A 16,167-nucleotide genomic window follows, 5' to 3' on the forward strand; every position below is an offset into this window, starting at 1 on the left:
CATAACAATCTGGTGTCCATGGTATTCTGTGGTTTGTTTTTTTTTCTTTTCTTCTTCCCCTGCCTGTTTCAGAAGGAAGAGGTATTATGCCAGTTCCTAGAAGCTTTGAGGTGATAACAGACATAGACAAGCACAATCTGTTCATTGTCAATATGAATGTTTGATGCTGCAACTGAAGCACACATGGGTGAAAACTCCTGATATATGCAGAAAAACACCTTTTATATATATGCAGAAAGTCCAACCTTTTTTGTACACTTCCTTTTTCTAAGAGCAAATACAAAGTCTCAACACCTTTTCACTAAGCTTTAACATGTTTTGCCCTCTAATAAACCCTCCAAGACTGCAAGATAATGACATAGCACACTAAATCAGAGGGTCTGGATAAAACTCTCTGTTAAAAAAAAAAAGATCTATTAGTTACTGATCTCACACCTGACTCTTATTGGAAAGTCACCCTGACATCTGTTTGCTAAGTACTGATGAATCACTGTCTGCTCTCTCTCCTTCATCCCTCTGAAAACATTTCACACGTTTCCTTTGGTGATTAGTTCAAACACTTTTGCTATTCAATGAACAGGGCTTATCCTGAGTACTTGCTTAGCTTAAGGTATGTGAGACCACATTTACTGCATGTAACCTGTGTACCTCCTGCAAAGCCAGAAGGCTTCAGAGCTGCAATCCTTCAAGCACTCTGTGACATTGCTCATTGCAAAGCCTCCTAGAAAAACATTGGGTAGCCCAAGATCTCAGGTGTCAAAATTTCTTATTTATGTTTTGGATTCTTTTGTGCAGTGGTGCCAAAGTGGGGTGGAAATTAATAATGTTCATGAGCATGTTCCCTTTCTTGTCTTCTTCGTCCTCAAACCTTAGCAGGCAAAGTAATTTTATGTGAATAGTAAAGAATATCTCTTCAGTTATTTGACATGACTTGCTCATCACTAATCTTATTCCAGGAAGAGATTGCTGACACTGTTGGGTGAGATTGAGTGACTATAACAACACTCTTACAAACATCCCTTTGTCTTGCTCATCTACTGAGCTGCCATGGCATTGCCATTGAATAAACCTAAGCAGAGCCCAAACTCTCTGTCTCTACCTTCCTGTATGGTCCTTTGAATGTTTGATAATTCATTTATTACTCCTCATGATTATAATAATGATTGGTAGTTGACAGCCAACTTGGAATCCAGGTGTTGAGTGGTGTCTCAGGCCACTAGACAATGTGCTCTTTGTCTCTTTGAAAAATCAGTGGAAAGATCCTCAATCCTCTCAAAACATCACTGTCTGTGTTCAGCTGCAGAGGGTTACAGAAAGGGCAGCTCCACAACCTCTTTCTACCATATACTGTGGTACACCCTATACAGGGTAGGTTTCCTGAGAAGTATAAATTGTACTGGTTATAAATCAGGTACAAGTTGTTTGAGATTCATATGTAGACTTAGACATCTCTAAAATTATCTGAGTGGGGTCTGGGCTTTCTTTCTTTAGTCAGTGGAAAGAAATGGCATTTCTTGAACACAATTTGGCCTGTTTGTGACAGCTAAATCAAGATTAAATGATTCATCACATAGAAACATTTTTCATAACAGAAAGTGAGTCCGGATGATTGGAAGAGATGCAGATATCTGCATTGTCTCTGCCTGAGTACAGACAAATAAAACCCATCCATTATACGTGTTCTGATGTAGAAATAATTTTTTAAAAAGGGGACTAGAGTTTGAGGTGTACCAGCTTTCGATATAATTGAGCTAGCACCAGTAAAATTACAAGTTAAAAAGTGATAAAATAATTGTTATGATGGGCAAACAACAGGAGTGAGTCTCCTGTGTCCAGAACTGCTGTTTTCTTTACTGGTGTCTGAAGTGTAAGATGCCTCCAGTTGTACTTGAAGTGAAATTGTTGGCATTTTCTCTCTACCGTGATCATCTCCAAGTCAGGTTGTCTCCCCACATCACTAGTGGAACACCACACAGCACTGGTCTTTGACCAGGACAGATGAATTTACTGTCCAGCTCTCAGCTGTACCTCCATGTCCCTGCTGTTCATATTTTAGAGAAGCCAGGTGGACAAAGTCCCATCAGCTTCCCTCTTCCATGACCCTGCAAACACAGGAATGTTTGTTATAATACTGGGGGGTTATAGTGATTTGCCTGGTTAAACTCCCTGAACAGAAGAGATTCTCTTTTTTCTTATGAGAGGTTGTAGCACATCACAGTGCATCTCATGAAGACAGGCTTTCTGCTACTGAGCCTCTGCAATATCCCATTGTTTCATGCCTGAGTCAGGCTGTGATGCTGTGGCTGTATCAACCCTATGGCTAGGTTGGGGGTCAGAAGGAAATATCCTTACTGATACTTTCCTGTTTTGGAAAGCACATTAATCTGACTTTGAATTTTCTAACATACAATGGGTAGAATACTGGTATAGAAACTTTCTTCTCTTGTTTTCTCCTTTGCAGATGACCATTCCAGGATATGTCTGAAAGGTGAAAGTAGCCACGACAATTCAGATTACATCAACGCCAGTCCCATTGTAAGTATGGTAACCTATGAGAAGTATTCCAAATAGTTGATCCTTGCCATTCCTTGTTGTCAAAATAGGGTCACTCCAGGCACCTCACTGCTAATCTCAGGTTGTGAGCACCCCACAATGCTGGTGCTTCAGCCTGTCCTTTCAAATTGAAGAGAAATATATATGCATAAAATATCCTTGAAGTTTATTTACTAAGAAAAAGTCTCTAGATAACCCTTGTTCTACCTTGTAATACTGTCAGTTTTTCTGTACTTGATATAAGATTTTATTAACTTACAGATTATAAAATTCAATGCTTTACTTTACTTGGAGCTTTTCAGTCTCCTGAGAGGTGAAAATAGCTTGTTCTGTTTTGCATTGTCCTGCTAGCTAGAGTAGGAGGAATGGTTTCTGTAGGCATGGAGAGCTGAGCCCCACAGACTTCTGAGCTTCTTCTGCATTAGGAGTGACATTTCCTCTTACCTTTCTTATTCTGTTGACCTAGTGAAGCACAGTCTGGTGGTTCTGTAGCTCTCCTGGTTCTTCCATGAACTTGCTGTTTGGAAAGCAAGAACAAGATCCCCTAGCCCCTGTGCATTCATTCCAACTGCAAAGTAGGTCAGTCCAATTTTTGTGTACATGTACCCCAGGCTTGCCCAACTGCCATTTCCCATGGCTGTTTGAACTGAATGGGAATCCTTACCTTGTCCATGAAAAGTGATAAGGAAAAAAAGGTCTCTATTTGCAGACACTGAACAGGTACAGTAATTCCAGTGGCATTGCCCTGTCATAGCATCTCAATGGAAGTGTCAGGATATCCAAGTGAAGGGGGGGAAAAAGACGCTGTGTCCTTGACCTTGTGGGACTGCTGGTATTGCAGTTGCTTTTTCTCACAGTTCTTATTCACATTAATTAGCCACCAAAAAGTTATTATAGGGTAACTGTGAGAAAGAGCTTAGGATAGAGAATAAGATCTCACTGCAGTGGGCTGTATTTGCCATTACTGGCTCATTTTCCTGGGGAGTATCACTCCCCCAGTTAAATGACTTTGTGTGGGCAAAGCAGCTGACAATTTGCAACAGCATGAAATTACAGGCTGCTTCCTTCCAATGTTGTTGACAATACTTTTTTCTTTAAAAAACCCCAACAGCTACATAAAAAGTGTTCCCTGATCTTTGTTTCAGCAGAGTTCAAAGCTTCATTTCCTTCAACACATAAAAGCGATTTATTCAAAGAGTTAAAAAACACACAGAAGCCGAAAAACACCTTTGGGATATTTTTGTCTTTGGCTTAGGTTAGAGGGGAAACCAAAGTACCTGCATGTTGGGGGATTGCCAGTTTCCATTTCAGAGGACAAGGGTGGATAGGCACAGATGAGAGTTTTTGGACTGCTTTTAGGTATGTCTCTGACTGGACCAAGTTCTGTCTGGCAGCAGGATCAGGGGATCACAGTAGGTCGTGTTCCAAGGAATATCCATCCTGCTTGTAAAATCACACACAGAGGTCCAGCTTCAGGGCTTCAGTGCTCTGCCTGTGTCTTCAGGACCCAGCTGGTGAGTTATGTTTGGTCAAGCCTTCATCTGATAGTAGAAACTGAGAGGTTTTGTGGGAAGGACAGGAGTGGGAGGTGATAACTGGAAGTGAGATATTGTATTCTTGTAGGAGCTTGGTTGTAACTCACATGGCAACAGCGTGGTATCAAAGTGGAATTACAGCATCTGTAGACAGTGCTAAGTTGGGTTCAGTGTTGTCAGCAGTACAACTGCTGGGTTTTTACTCAAAAACTGGGCTTCTCCAACCTGCCCAAAAGTCTGTGTAGACACAGCTTAACTGGTTTTAGTACACAATTTTGGCTGGAGAAGTGGTTCAATTCTTGCATGTGTGTATATGTCTGTTGCAGATGTAGTTTTGGATTATAGTGTAACTGCTTCTTTAATTACACTGAAGAGTAAAGTATTAGATTAAGTAATGTTGTAAGTGAAGAAACAGGACTGACATCCCACTGACAAAACTGGGAAGAGGTTTGCTTTGTCAGGATTCCCAAAGCTCATGCAAGCACGGGGTCCCTGCTCCCACAGCTTTAGCTCTTGTGTTTTTACAAAGGGTTGTAATCTTGCCTTTCCAGCCAGCTCTTAATAAGGGTTCTTCTGCAGGGTTAGAACATATTTCTTTTTTTGTTGTTTTCCCAGACTCAAGAGTTCTGTTCAGTACAACAAGTCACACTGATGAACCAAAAATTCTTATGGCTGTCTTTGTATCTCTTACAGAAACACTTCTATGCCCAGAAATAAGTGGGTTCACAAGTGTTTCATGAGATTGGGATTAGTGCCCAGTAACTTGCATAGCCAAGAAAAACTGCCAAGAAAAAATTTCAAGTTCCTCTTCTTCCTGGTAGGATAGAGACTCTACTGTGAGGAGAGGGTGCCACAGCTGACATTTGTGTAGACCTACTATTCCAAGGAAAGAGATGCTCCAGTTAGTTACATGAGTTTGCTCCACTAAGCCAGTAGTCATTTTGCTGTTTTGAAAGCAATAGATCAAAATGTGTTTCCTGGAGGTGATACAGTGGAGGGCTGGTAGGAGGAAATCCCTACTTTGCAAGCCCATGGTCTGGAAGGATTCCCTGCAAACTGCTGAATTTCAAGCCAAATTAAATGTCCTCAGATTAGTGTAAGCATATTTATTAATCTGGTGTAGTTTTTGTATAATGAGGTTGAATATAGAAATGGCAGAGATATTCAGTCTCCGTTCTCCCCACTTCCCTACTGCACTACTGAATTGGGCACTTGATTCTGCAATATTTACTGTGTTTGTAGAGCTAGTGAAGCCTAAGTTGGACATATGTGCTGTTTCTACTGCTGTTTACTTGAGATCTTTCCTGGTAGCAGGCACACATTTAGTGAGTGTCCGTGAAAGCACCCAGTGGATGTGGAGTATCAGTACAACTGCTTTCACTCACTCTTGCAAAAACCCTACCATTTCTTTCCTTCAGACTCTTTCACCTTAAATAACCTCAGTAATTATCCTGTCAATACAGTGATGCTCCTGGTGCATTTGCTCCTTGCAGAGCCTGGGTGAGGAGTGAGCACTGTTGTGAAATGGGCATCGATAGCACAGGATCAGTCCAGGATGAACTGACTGGAAGAGGCTTTTTCCTTCCTGTGTGTGGGAGCTGTCTGGTGCAGGAAGAGTGTAAAATAAAGTAATTCTATTTGAGCTTCAGAGAGGGAGGCTGCCAGTCCCATACATGTTGCTGGGTATCTCCAGCTTCTGGGTCAGTGGTCCGGTCTCCAGCTGGGGCTCACTCAACCTTCACTGAAGTCTAAATGAGTGCAGCAGCACACCGTAAAAAAATCCCCGTGCTAGACAATGAGCTGGCCACCTGCCCACATGTTTCTTCCTTTGAAAAAATGCTGCCCCCCCTCAATACCTCAATACTTCACAGTAGGATGTGAAAACTGGGGTTATATTGGTGGCCCCACTGCAGCTGGGTGAACAGAATCAGGAAAGATTTAGTCCAAATTCTTCCCATATGTCTTTTATTTTGCTGTAGCATGAGGCCAGGCAAAATGAGTCCTTGGGATAAATTTGCAGGGTAGAAGTGAGGTAGAAATCTGTTTCCCTCTTCTCTGAAATAACTTAAAGTACTATGATAATAACTCTGGTATCGGCAGCTGAATGAAAGGCTTGCAATTACAGCACAAGGAGACCCTGACTGTGCAGAATAAAACTGTGATAATTACTTCTGTCATATTTGTACTTAGTCCTCATTAAATTTCAGGAAAATCATCCAGTAGTAAATAATGTGCAATCTTTGCTTTTAAATCAGAGGTCATGAAAGTAAATGGGAAATTCTGTTTTTCCTCATAGGGTGTCTGAGAGAGAAAAAAATCCCATCAACTACATTTAAAAACTCAGTTTGCTTATTATTGAAGACACCAGACTGAGGAATGTCATTAGCATGACAGTTTGTTCAAATACAGCATACAAATTTCATCAGCAAGAATAGGCTCTGAAATTCATAATGGCATAGGCAACCAGATTTGCTTCTTTCATTCCATTAGGGGCTTAAAAGGAAGGATTTAAAAAATTGTTTTAAATTTTAATTCAAACATGAAGATGAGGACTAGTCTACCTTTTTAATTTTAGTGCTGAGGTGAATGATTACAAAGTTCATCTGCATTTGCTGGATATTTTTTCTTTTGCAAAAACAAATACACTTCTTTAAAGACTGTCTGTACTTTGTGTAATAAATATATGCATGGAAGTAGATTTTCTTGGTGTTGTAAACACAATAAGTCTGGAAACCACACAGAAGCTTGAATCCATACAAATTTTTAAGGTGTTAATCAGATTTCCACTTCCTTTCTGTTGTATTTGGTCTACACTGGATTTCATTCTGATCTCATGATTCAGGAATATTTCAGAGGGACTCAGAGGCTTTAAATGAAGGTAAATATGGTGTGACTGAGACCACATCTCACCCAGCATCCTTCTCTATGGAAAGTAAAGATATGACAGGCTAAAAGGGAAGGTAAAGGGAAGGAATTCATCAGTATTATCATTTACATGAAATTTCAAAATGGCCATTGATGCCTATTGACACTTTCACTTCAGTTTGCAGTTTTACAAGACTGCTTAACAAGAATCTACATGTACCACTCGCAAGGATTTACTTCCACAATGTATTGATTTTTCTGTATTTCATCAGCATTATCAGTGAAATCGTGCAGCAGCACAATCTCTATCAAAAACTCAACAAAATTCAGCCTTCTTCAGAGAATTCCTGCCAAGTTTTAGAATAAGGCAGCTGGATAATAGAGCTCTTGAGGGAAGAACCAGCTTTGATTCTGTAGTAAAGCAAAGGTGGAATCCTGGTCTGATGTTAACAAGATGCAACCAGTTGTGAAAATGTTCTTCATATATTTTCCTACTTTAGGGTACTGTAAGTCAGCTTATACTACAAAGTCCTGTAGGAAAACACAAGTTGTGCCACTAAAGTTTTCTCTAGTTTTTTTCCTTTCCAAGAAGAAATCTCAGAGCTCCTCATTTTTCTTTGCTTTTGATACTGGTAGTGATGGAAATCAGTACAATCATTTGCATGGCCCGTTATGGTAATCCTTGACCCCTAATATAAAATCATGGAAAAATAGATTGAAACATTATCACCAGACTTGCCTCTGCTGTCCTGCAGCAGAAAATGAGAATTCCACCATCGCAGAACAGTTGTAATAATTGTAGGTATTTCTTTCCAACAATGTCTGTTCGATCCCATTCTGATGTAAGCCTTGTGGACTTGATGCTTTGATGGGAAATAGAGGGGAAAATCATGTTCTTTTTGAACAATTACTATTAGGGTGATTTCTGAAGGTTGTTCTGATGTAAAATGTTAGCAAACAATCAATTTTTGTTTTAATACTTGATTGTATGGAGTCTGGAGTTCTCCATTCTTCTCTGGAGAATACATTTTCTATTTTGTTTCCATGAAGTGAGAAATCTGAGGGATCCTTGAAAGAAGATAATGACTCCTGACATTAAAAAAAAAGCCTTTTACTGGATCCTTGATTAGTTAGTTTAAAACCCATTACTGACTTTATTTCTGTATTCAAACTTCTGTTAACTTTGATAGATTAAGATGCCCTTAGTGTTCTTGCTGACCTTGAGAGAATAAAAAAGAACAAAGCAAAAACATTCAAGAACTGTCCCTTGCCATCACCTACTCATATGAAATTGAATGTGACCAGATTAGGGATTTTTCACACTTTTCTTGAAATACATGGTCTTTTAAACAGTGCATGTAATACAAAATTGATGAAACCAGGAATTTCATTTAATCAGTTTAAACTTTGCTCTTATTTTTGTTCAGTTAAAGATCATTTAATAGTATGATAGCATTTTCTGCCATTTTCTATTTGCTCCAAGCAAGAAGAGTTTCTGCTCATAATTGTTTTTTGTGCAACACAATGTGCTTGGAATGTAATAATTGTAATTGTCTTTTGAATTATTGTTAAACTGCTGATATACTTCACCACTCTGTGCTTATTGTAATGTTTGCCACGTTCCAACAGCACCTTTGTGACAGAGGTTGATTAATGCTGAAATGCCAAGATTGGCCTATTCCTTATTTATCAGCTGGATGTTGAAATGTATTTCCTCCATGACAGCACTATTTGCATCATCCTTGATTTCTTCTGCCTTTGTTTTCTGGCATGTCTACACTTGAAAAAAAAAATTTAGGAAGAATTCAAAGTAAATTATATTTTTTGTAAAGTTTGGTGTATTTACTGTCGGTTACATTTCCAAGCCAAGCTCTAGCCTGTGGAGAAGTGACATCATTTTTGAGTGGATGCAGCCTCCAACAATTTCCACTGGGAGTAGCACATCCTCCTTGGTGTAGGTCAATTTTTCTAAGTTAAGATTTTTAGTTCCAGCATAGGAAATCATTTCACCATAAATTTAAATGTTGTAGATCTTTGGGATTCAAGACAAAACAACAGCAAATCATTTCAACTGTAATGGAGAATAAATGAACCCCCTGCTTTTAAGCTTGACTTTGTTCGATCACATTTGCTGTTGTTTTCAGCTGTGTTTAGTTCAGTGTCTCAATTCTTACAAAACAAAACAAACAAAACAAAGCAAAACAAAACAACAACAAAAAAGTTGCCCCTTTTGAAATGTTTCCTGAGGGCTTTTTTGTTAATACTGATTTCTGAAGAAAGCTAGTTTTCCTTGGTGTCAAAATACCCACAACAGTAAATGTCCTGCTATCAGAATTGCTTTTGTCAAAAGGGAAAGAAAGCAAGGTTGAAATTTATTGTGAACAATTGCTTGTTGGGAAGATTTATTTGCTGATAAGAGAAGCATCCCAAGGAAACTTGGAATAAAATTATGCTATTACAGATATCCTGTGCTATTACAGATATCCTGGTCAAGTTTTTTTTTTTAATTATGGTGGTGAATCAGAAGTAAACTTTTAGTCTAAATTGATTCGGTGACTTTTACCTGTGTTGTGTTGTCATGGAGAATGTTAATATTAAAGTCCAGCTTAATTATACATCAGAAAATTAGAAACATAAAAGTTTTCTCTTCCTTTTTGCAACATTCATCATATTGTTGTTCTGTTAGAATAACTTACATCTGTTCTTTTATGGTTCTTCCCTCTTTTATGTTGCACATAATTATGAGGTACCTTTTTTATGCTGACATGTACCATCACTGAAGATTTTGATAGGCTATGAATAAATTCAGGAGATGCCTGTTAATGCAAATGTGACTCACATTCATTCTTATTCAGATCTTTACTTATAGGACAGAACTGTGTATTGAGACAAATTCTGCCTTCAGTTACATGGGTATAAGTTAACACTCACCGACTTCAGTGTCACTGAGTCACACCCACAAATCTCTGAGCTGAAATGGGTCTCCTTTCTTTATGTTCAAAGTTTTGTCCTGCCCAGTTCAGGGTTAGAATGAGTTTGTTTGTTTTTTAATCCTATCAGCAGATCTTCTTTTTCAGCAGAATGGGTCCTAAGATTTAGAACCAAGAAAACCACCCATCAGTTCGAAAACATTCATTGTAGCACACTAATCCTATTTACTCCTGATGGCTTTGTTTCTTAGATTCTTTATTTTTTCTGCTCAGTGAATTTTCTGCTCCTTGAATTAAATGTAATAATTAAGGTCTTTAAGCACAACTTCCTCCATTGAGGCCAAATCCATGCATTTAGATAAATCAGCTAACCAGAAAAAGCCAGAAACTGAATTTGTTTCCCATTTTTGCTGGTTTTTAGTTACATGTGCCCTTGACTGGCAAGGTGGAAGTGGAGAACATATTTAGATGTGTGGAGCATTCTTAACATTCAGTGTAGAAAAATGTTTCAAAAGGCTCCTAGGTTGCTATGAAACCACAAGTACTGATCTCAAATAAATGCCTTTGTCAGCCACCATAAATGATCTTTCTCTGCATATTGAGGACATGGGACATTGCTCAGCACATGTGTCTGGTGTCATCAGTCTTTTGGGGGAAGAGTTCTCCTCTGAGCTTACAAATGGAAGTAAAACACTTTGCTTGCCAATAAAGGGTGGAGGGACATGACAGTCCTTCGGGAAGTCCCTTGTTCTGCCCTCTCATACTTTCTGTCTCTAACACTGCAAGGGATTTCCTTTAAATAAATCCAGTCTGTTCTTCTTCCTTATTCCAGATGGACCATGACCCCCGAAACCCTGCATATATTGCCACCCAGGGCCCTCTCCCTGCTACTGTTGCTGACTTCTGGCAGGTAAGTTAAACATCTTTTTGAAAACTGAATTTATGTCACAAGTTTTCTTGTGCTTCTTGAAATGTAATTTGTGTAAAAGTATGTTGTGCTTGAGTCACTGTAGGTGGAATAACCTTAAATCAAATGCCTTTATAAAATCTAGTACGTGGATATTCAAGCCATTTATGTGTAATACAAACCCTGCTAAGGAATAGTTTATCTGAAAATCATACTGAGAACCTCTGGGCAAAGTATTCATATTTTAGTGCCTGGTCTCTGTAACTAAATTACTGCCAAGGATTCAGTGATTTTCAGAAGGCCTGAAGAGTGTAGCCAGAATTCATTGTCATTCTCCAAATCAGAAAGGACCTAACACCAAGTGCCATGAATTTTCCATTGAAATCTATTCCACACATGTCCCAGTTCTCCAATATGCTTCAATCCTTACTCATTTCCTCCACCACAGGCAGTTAGGACCCAGCTGCATAAATTTAAGTAGGGGCAGAATTCTTTGCAGGATTGGGGATAAATGGAGTAGTTACTGATGCACAGTTAGGAGCTTACTTTGCATGCAGGTGTTTTAGTGCTGGTGCAGCTCTCAGGTTCGGACCAACACACATTGCCAGGGTAGATGTGTGTGATGGTGTGATGGATATGAGTGTTAGATATTCCTTTGGAAGTGCAGAACTGTGTCTGAAAGTTTACAGAAGCTGCCTGGGGAGGAGGCCAACTGGGGCTTATTATCAACATGAACATATGCTTTTATTTTTTGTTTTGCATTATGAATTTAGAAGTTTTTGTTCTGAAGATAAGAGACTGTCTGTGTGACAATCTCAGAAGTGTCATTGTATTTTAGGAGCTGGCATCTGTTGAAATCATCTCTTCATCTGCATCACTTGACCTATCCTTAGAAATTATTAACTGATCCCTATTGAAGACTCTTTTCATGTCACGATTTTTCTGATGAGTAATCAGGACATTTTCAAAAAAGTTGTTGAATTTTGGGTGCGTGGATATTGAAGTGCTCAGTCCAAGATATTTTGGGACTGTTTTCTAGAAGGGTAGAGCAAATGCTTTCTGCTTGAAGTCAGGTGAGCTTTTGGTCTGGCTTAAATTTTCAAGTAGCTTGTGATTTTTGTCTTCACTGTTTGGTAATTAGCTAGAATTGAGAAGACTGATCTTTTTTGCTTGGCACATGAGTTCATTCTAACAGGCATGACACTTGAAAATGTATTTGTTAAGTTGCAAATGCAAAATCCAATAGTATATTAACTATTCTTTAATGACATTTTATGATTTCTATGGCCCAGGTTTTTAATTGTTTATTTTTTTCATATTTGTACATCTACATTGTGTGTACTTTGACCTGTAAATGCCCCTTTACAAATGCCTCTTGAAGAATAAATGTTCTCATTTTTAAATATGGCATTTAAGAAGCCCACTTTGAGTAAGCATTGCAGAAATCAGAATAAATCATACAAGCACAGTATGAAGGATATCTTTTGTTCTTCTCCCACATCAGTTTGAAAAGTTAGGCACCCTGTTTGCATGGTCAGAGAGACTACAACTTTGTTTCTTTGTTCTGTGGCACAATCTTCTTCATTCTACTTCATACTCAAACGATCTCTTTCTTGACTTTCTTACCTCATGCTATGTTGTGTGGTACAGTCTTCACTTTCCTTCTGCTCTTTTTGCTGTTTCTCTTCCAGTGTTCCATCAGTGAAAGTTCACTCCAGCTCCCCACCAGATTTGCTGTAAACATCTCATTCCTCAAAAGCTGTTTGGGAGCCGTGGTTCAGCTTTGATTTGAGTGTGATTGTGTGCATTTCTGATGTGATGCTCTTCTGCTATTTCTTCTCTTAGGTTCCACAGAAAAGGTGTTTTTTGACATTTATTTTGACGATGTCTGTCACTTCAGCATAACAATCTACCTGTGCCAGTGTCCTGCTTTGCTCCATGACCCGCTTTTCTTAAACTTCCAGCAGATCACAATTCAATGTGCCAGTTCTTGTCCCAAACCTTTTACACAGCCCAGGGTATCAACCAGACATAATAAACAGGCCAAGAGAGATGAGCTCCTTGCAGAACCCTACATCCACAACCACTGAAATGCAGAAGATCCAGTGTACAAGTCAAAAGCCATTGCTTGAACGTTTTGCAGTTTATGCCCACTTGCAGGAGAAAAGTTAATTTCTATTTTCACCTAATTGTGCCTATTTTAATATAAAGCATAGGAAACCTGAACTTGCTATGGAAAATAGTCTTAACTGCTGTCAGGGCACAATCAGTTGATATTTACTTGAATACAGTTTTCTGTAGTTTATGGTGCTTCCATGATGCTGCCACCAGGGATTGTTAAATGATTCAATTATTCATTCCTGAAACATCTTCTCAGTGGTTCTCCTCCCTCTCCCTCCTCCACTTAATGCCAGCTGTTGCAGAGTTGCATTGCTGTTTTCCCTTTTTTGTGCTCAGTGAAGCAGTTTTCTGACTGATAGTGAGAAGAGCGACTGACTCCAGAGAGATCTGGGACTGTTCTGCTATTCCTTGTCTAAATGCACAATGTCATGCTTTAGCAAGTCCATCAGAAACTCTTGGAGCTTGACATCACCTTCCATGGCAATACTTGCTGGATGTATTGCTTCCTGTTTTTGCAGAGATTTGGCTGCTGAGATTCCCAACAGTCAGGGTGCACAGTGGGCATCAGCCACGTCGTTGTGTCTTGGCTCAAAGGTTGCCCCAGCAAGAACCTGTTGTAATTGTTTCCACTCCTGAAGGCTTTTCAAGCTGACTTCTAGAAAACTCTTGTCTACAGAGCATTTGTTTTACTTGAAAGCGTAAGGCAACTTTCTTGGCATTCACAACACAGCTGATATCCACAATGAAATCCAAACTGCTTCTGATCTGTGCTGTCTGCATTTCATGCTCTTATTCCAGATACAGTTTCTAAACCAGCTTTCTCTTAAGCTTTCATTATATTCTCCCACCAGTCAGTGACTACCTCTACAGTAGCAAGCAGTCTGGCCTGCTATGAATGGATTTGTGGGATGTCACAATACTTTGTAGGTTTTACCAAACAGATAATTTAGTTTTGGGCAATCTTTTTTTCTAGTTTTACTGGCAGGCCCCTCTAAAACCTGTTATGTTGATCCAGTGCCCAGTATTTTAGTGCAAGTGCTGTTAGACACTTAGCAAGCAAATTCCTATTTACTGTATTCAAGTTGCCCAGATCCAAGCAAAGATCATAGTTAGCTCAGTGCCTTTGCTTTCTCAAACTAGGCAGAGATTTTTCATGAAACATTGATGGTGCTTGGTCCAGGCTCATGTAGTTTAGCATTCTTAGTAGAGGTGAGGGCTTAAGCTGCACCAAGAGAAATATAGGTTGGATATTAGGAAAAAGTTTTTTACAGAAAGGGTGATAAAGTTCTGGGATGGCCTGCCCAGGGAGGTGGTGGAGTCCCCATCCCTGGGTGTGTTTAACAAAGCCTGCATGTGGCACTGGGTGCCAGGGTTTAGTTGAGGTGTTGGGGCTGGGTTGGACTCGATGATCTTTAAGGTCTCTTCCAACCCAGTGATTCTGTGAATTCTGTGTGATCCAAGCCTAGTACCACTATGGGATTGAGAGGTACCAGTGCCATTGATCTCACTAGTGACCACTTCTTGGAAGATTATGTCTTTTTGGTAGGGTGGAGAAGAGCAAGTATCATTCTTCAGTACCATTTACCTTGAGCCACTAGAGTTGGCCATCAGTCTCAGAATTTTCTGTAAAACTTTCTATTCGTTTGGGTTTCCAAGTTCACCTGAGAGATCAGCTTGACAGAAGTTTGTCTTTCAAAGGCACAATGTTTGAGCTGGAAATGATCCAAATGCCTGGATATTGGTTCTTTTCAAATGGTGTTTGAATCTGTATGTGTTGTAAGAAAAATAATGATAAAATGGCAATAGTCTTACAATGACTCTTCTAATGGCAAAAATCCTCCATGGTTATCTGTGTCCCTCTGGTTTACTTCTCCAGCTCCTTAGATTCTTGGCATAGCTTCTCTAAGTCAGCAAGTGCCAAGTTAGTTCCAACTTTCCTGGCTTACCTATTTCTTTGAAAACTTTCTAGCCTGCAGGAGTTGTGTTGTCAGTCATCTCATTGATCTGTTTTGCCACAGGGCTTCTTAATCTGTCTGGATGCTCTGTGTTTGCAGCTCAAGCAGAGATTTCATCTCTACCCGCTTGTCATCTCTTGGACCACTCTGGAAATTTTCCAGCCACTACTTTAATTAATTTTGAAAAGCCTCCAGCTGATTTAAGTCGTCTTTTAATTTTATCTGGTCTTGTTTTCATCTTTTAGCAATTACTATTTCTGAGAAATACATCCTTCATTGATTCTGTTCTTGTTCAGTGGGAATTCCACCTCACAATTCCCTTTCTCGAAAACTGGATAACTGTCCTCACATGGTAATAATCCATTTTTACCTGAGTGGTTAAACAATTTGTCAGGTCTGTGGGTTGTTTTCTTCTCAGCTGGAAAGAAAATTCATCCTCAGGACAGGGTTTTGCTTTGATAGAGTTCCATTTTATTTACAAAGAAAGAAAAGAGTTTTATTTCCTTGAACAAAGACAGAATCAAATAACACTCAATAACTTCTACTTTCCCAACCTCATTCACCCAGTGTTTTACCCCCAACCTCTCTTTCAGCTTTTCTTCTACCAGGATCACAATGCTAGTTTGTAGAGCTGTGCTGGTGGTTTCTTTATTCCTTTTACACATTTATGCTGCTTATCAGGATTAATCATCTTGCCTTGATTAATGCTCTCTCTCTGCATTAAGCATATCAGTTTCTAGAGAAACTCACGGGTCCATATGCTTCATGTTTCTCTTGTTTTTGATGATAACTTCTGTAATTTCAGTTATCAGGCTTCATAAAAGAGTTTGCTTGTTTCTTACATTTATCTTGAATGAAAGGTGATGATTTTGTCCAGCAGCTTCAGTGAGATTTCACTCAGCTCTTTCACATAGCGCTATTAAAATTCAACATCTCTTTGAACATAATTCAAAAGAAAGAGGATGTAGAACATTTCTGATCTATAACAAGTTTTCGCAGCAGGAGTTCCATGTTGTGAATAATTCTGGAGGCATAAAATTTTATTATTTTCAGTATGTGCTGGGTTATAATTCCACAAAATATTTGACATGAAGTACATGTCTTAACTTGCAAAGTATTCTAAGAAGCAAGGGATGATAATATGCAAGAAACTATTTCTAAGAGTTAGGATACTTAGAACCAACTGTCCTTTCACTGAAAAATTGTTCTTAATTATTCTGGTTTTATAAATTGCATGTCTGCTAAGGTTCATCATCTCCTACATTTCTGTAGGAAGCCATAAATTTTCTCTCTGTAAAATA

General features: G+C 39.0%; 1 protein-coding gene across 1 annotated transcript in view; it reads left to right on the forward strand.

The window, feature by feature from the left end:
- Nucleotides 1-16,167, forward strand: part of PTPRN2 (protein tyrosine phosphatase receptor type N2) — a gene marked incomplete at both ends in the record, with an annotated part of 628,010 nt that overhangs the window by 575,137 nt on the left and 36,706 nt on the right. Inside the window, 2 exons of the mRNA XM_084216229.1 lie at nucleotides 2,462-2,535; nucleotides 10,716-10,793. Coding sequence (XP_084072355.1) covers nucleotides 2,462-2,535; nucleotides 10,716-10,793 — 152 coding nt within the window. The remainder of the gene's footprint in view (nucleotides 1-2,461; nucleotides 2,536-10,715; nucleotides 10,794-16,167) is intronic.

The sequence above is a fragment of the Fringilla coelebs genome (genome assembly GCF_963513975.1).
Source record: "Fringilla coelebs genome assembly, chromosome: 1".
In the NCBI taxonomy this organism is placed as follows: Eukaryota; Metazoa; Chordata; class Aves; order Passeriformes; family Fringillidae; genus Fringilla; species Fringilla coelebs.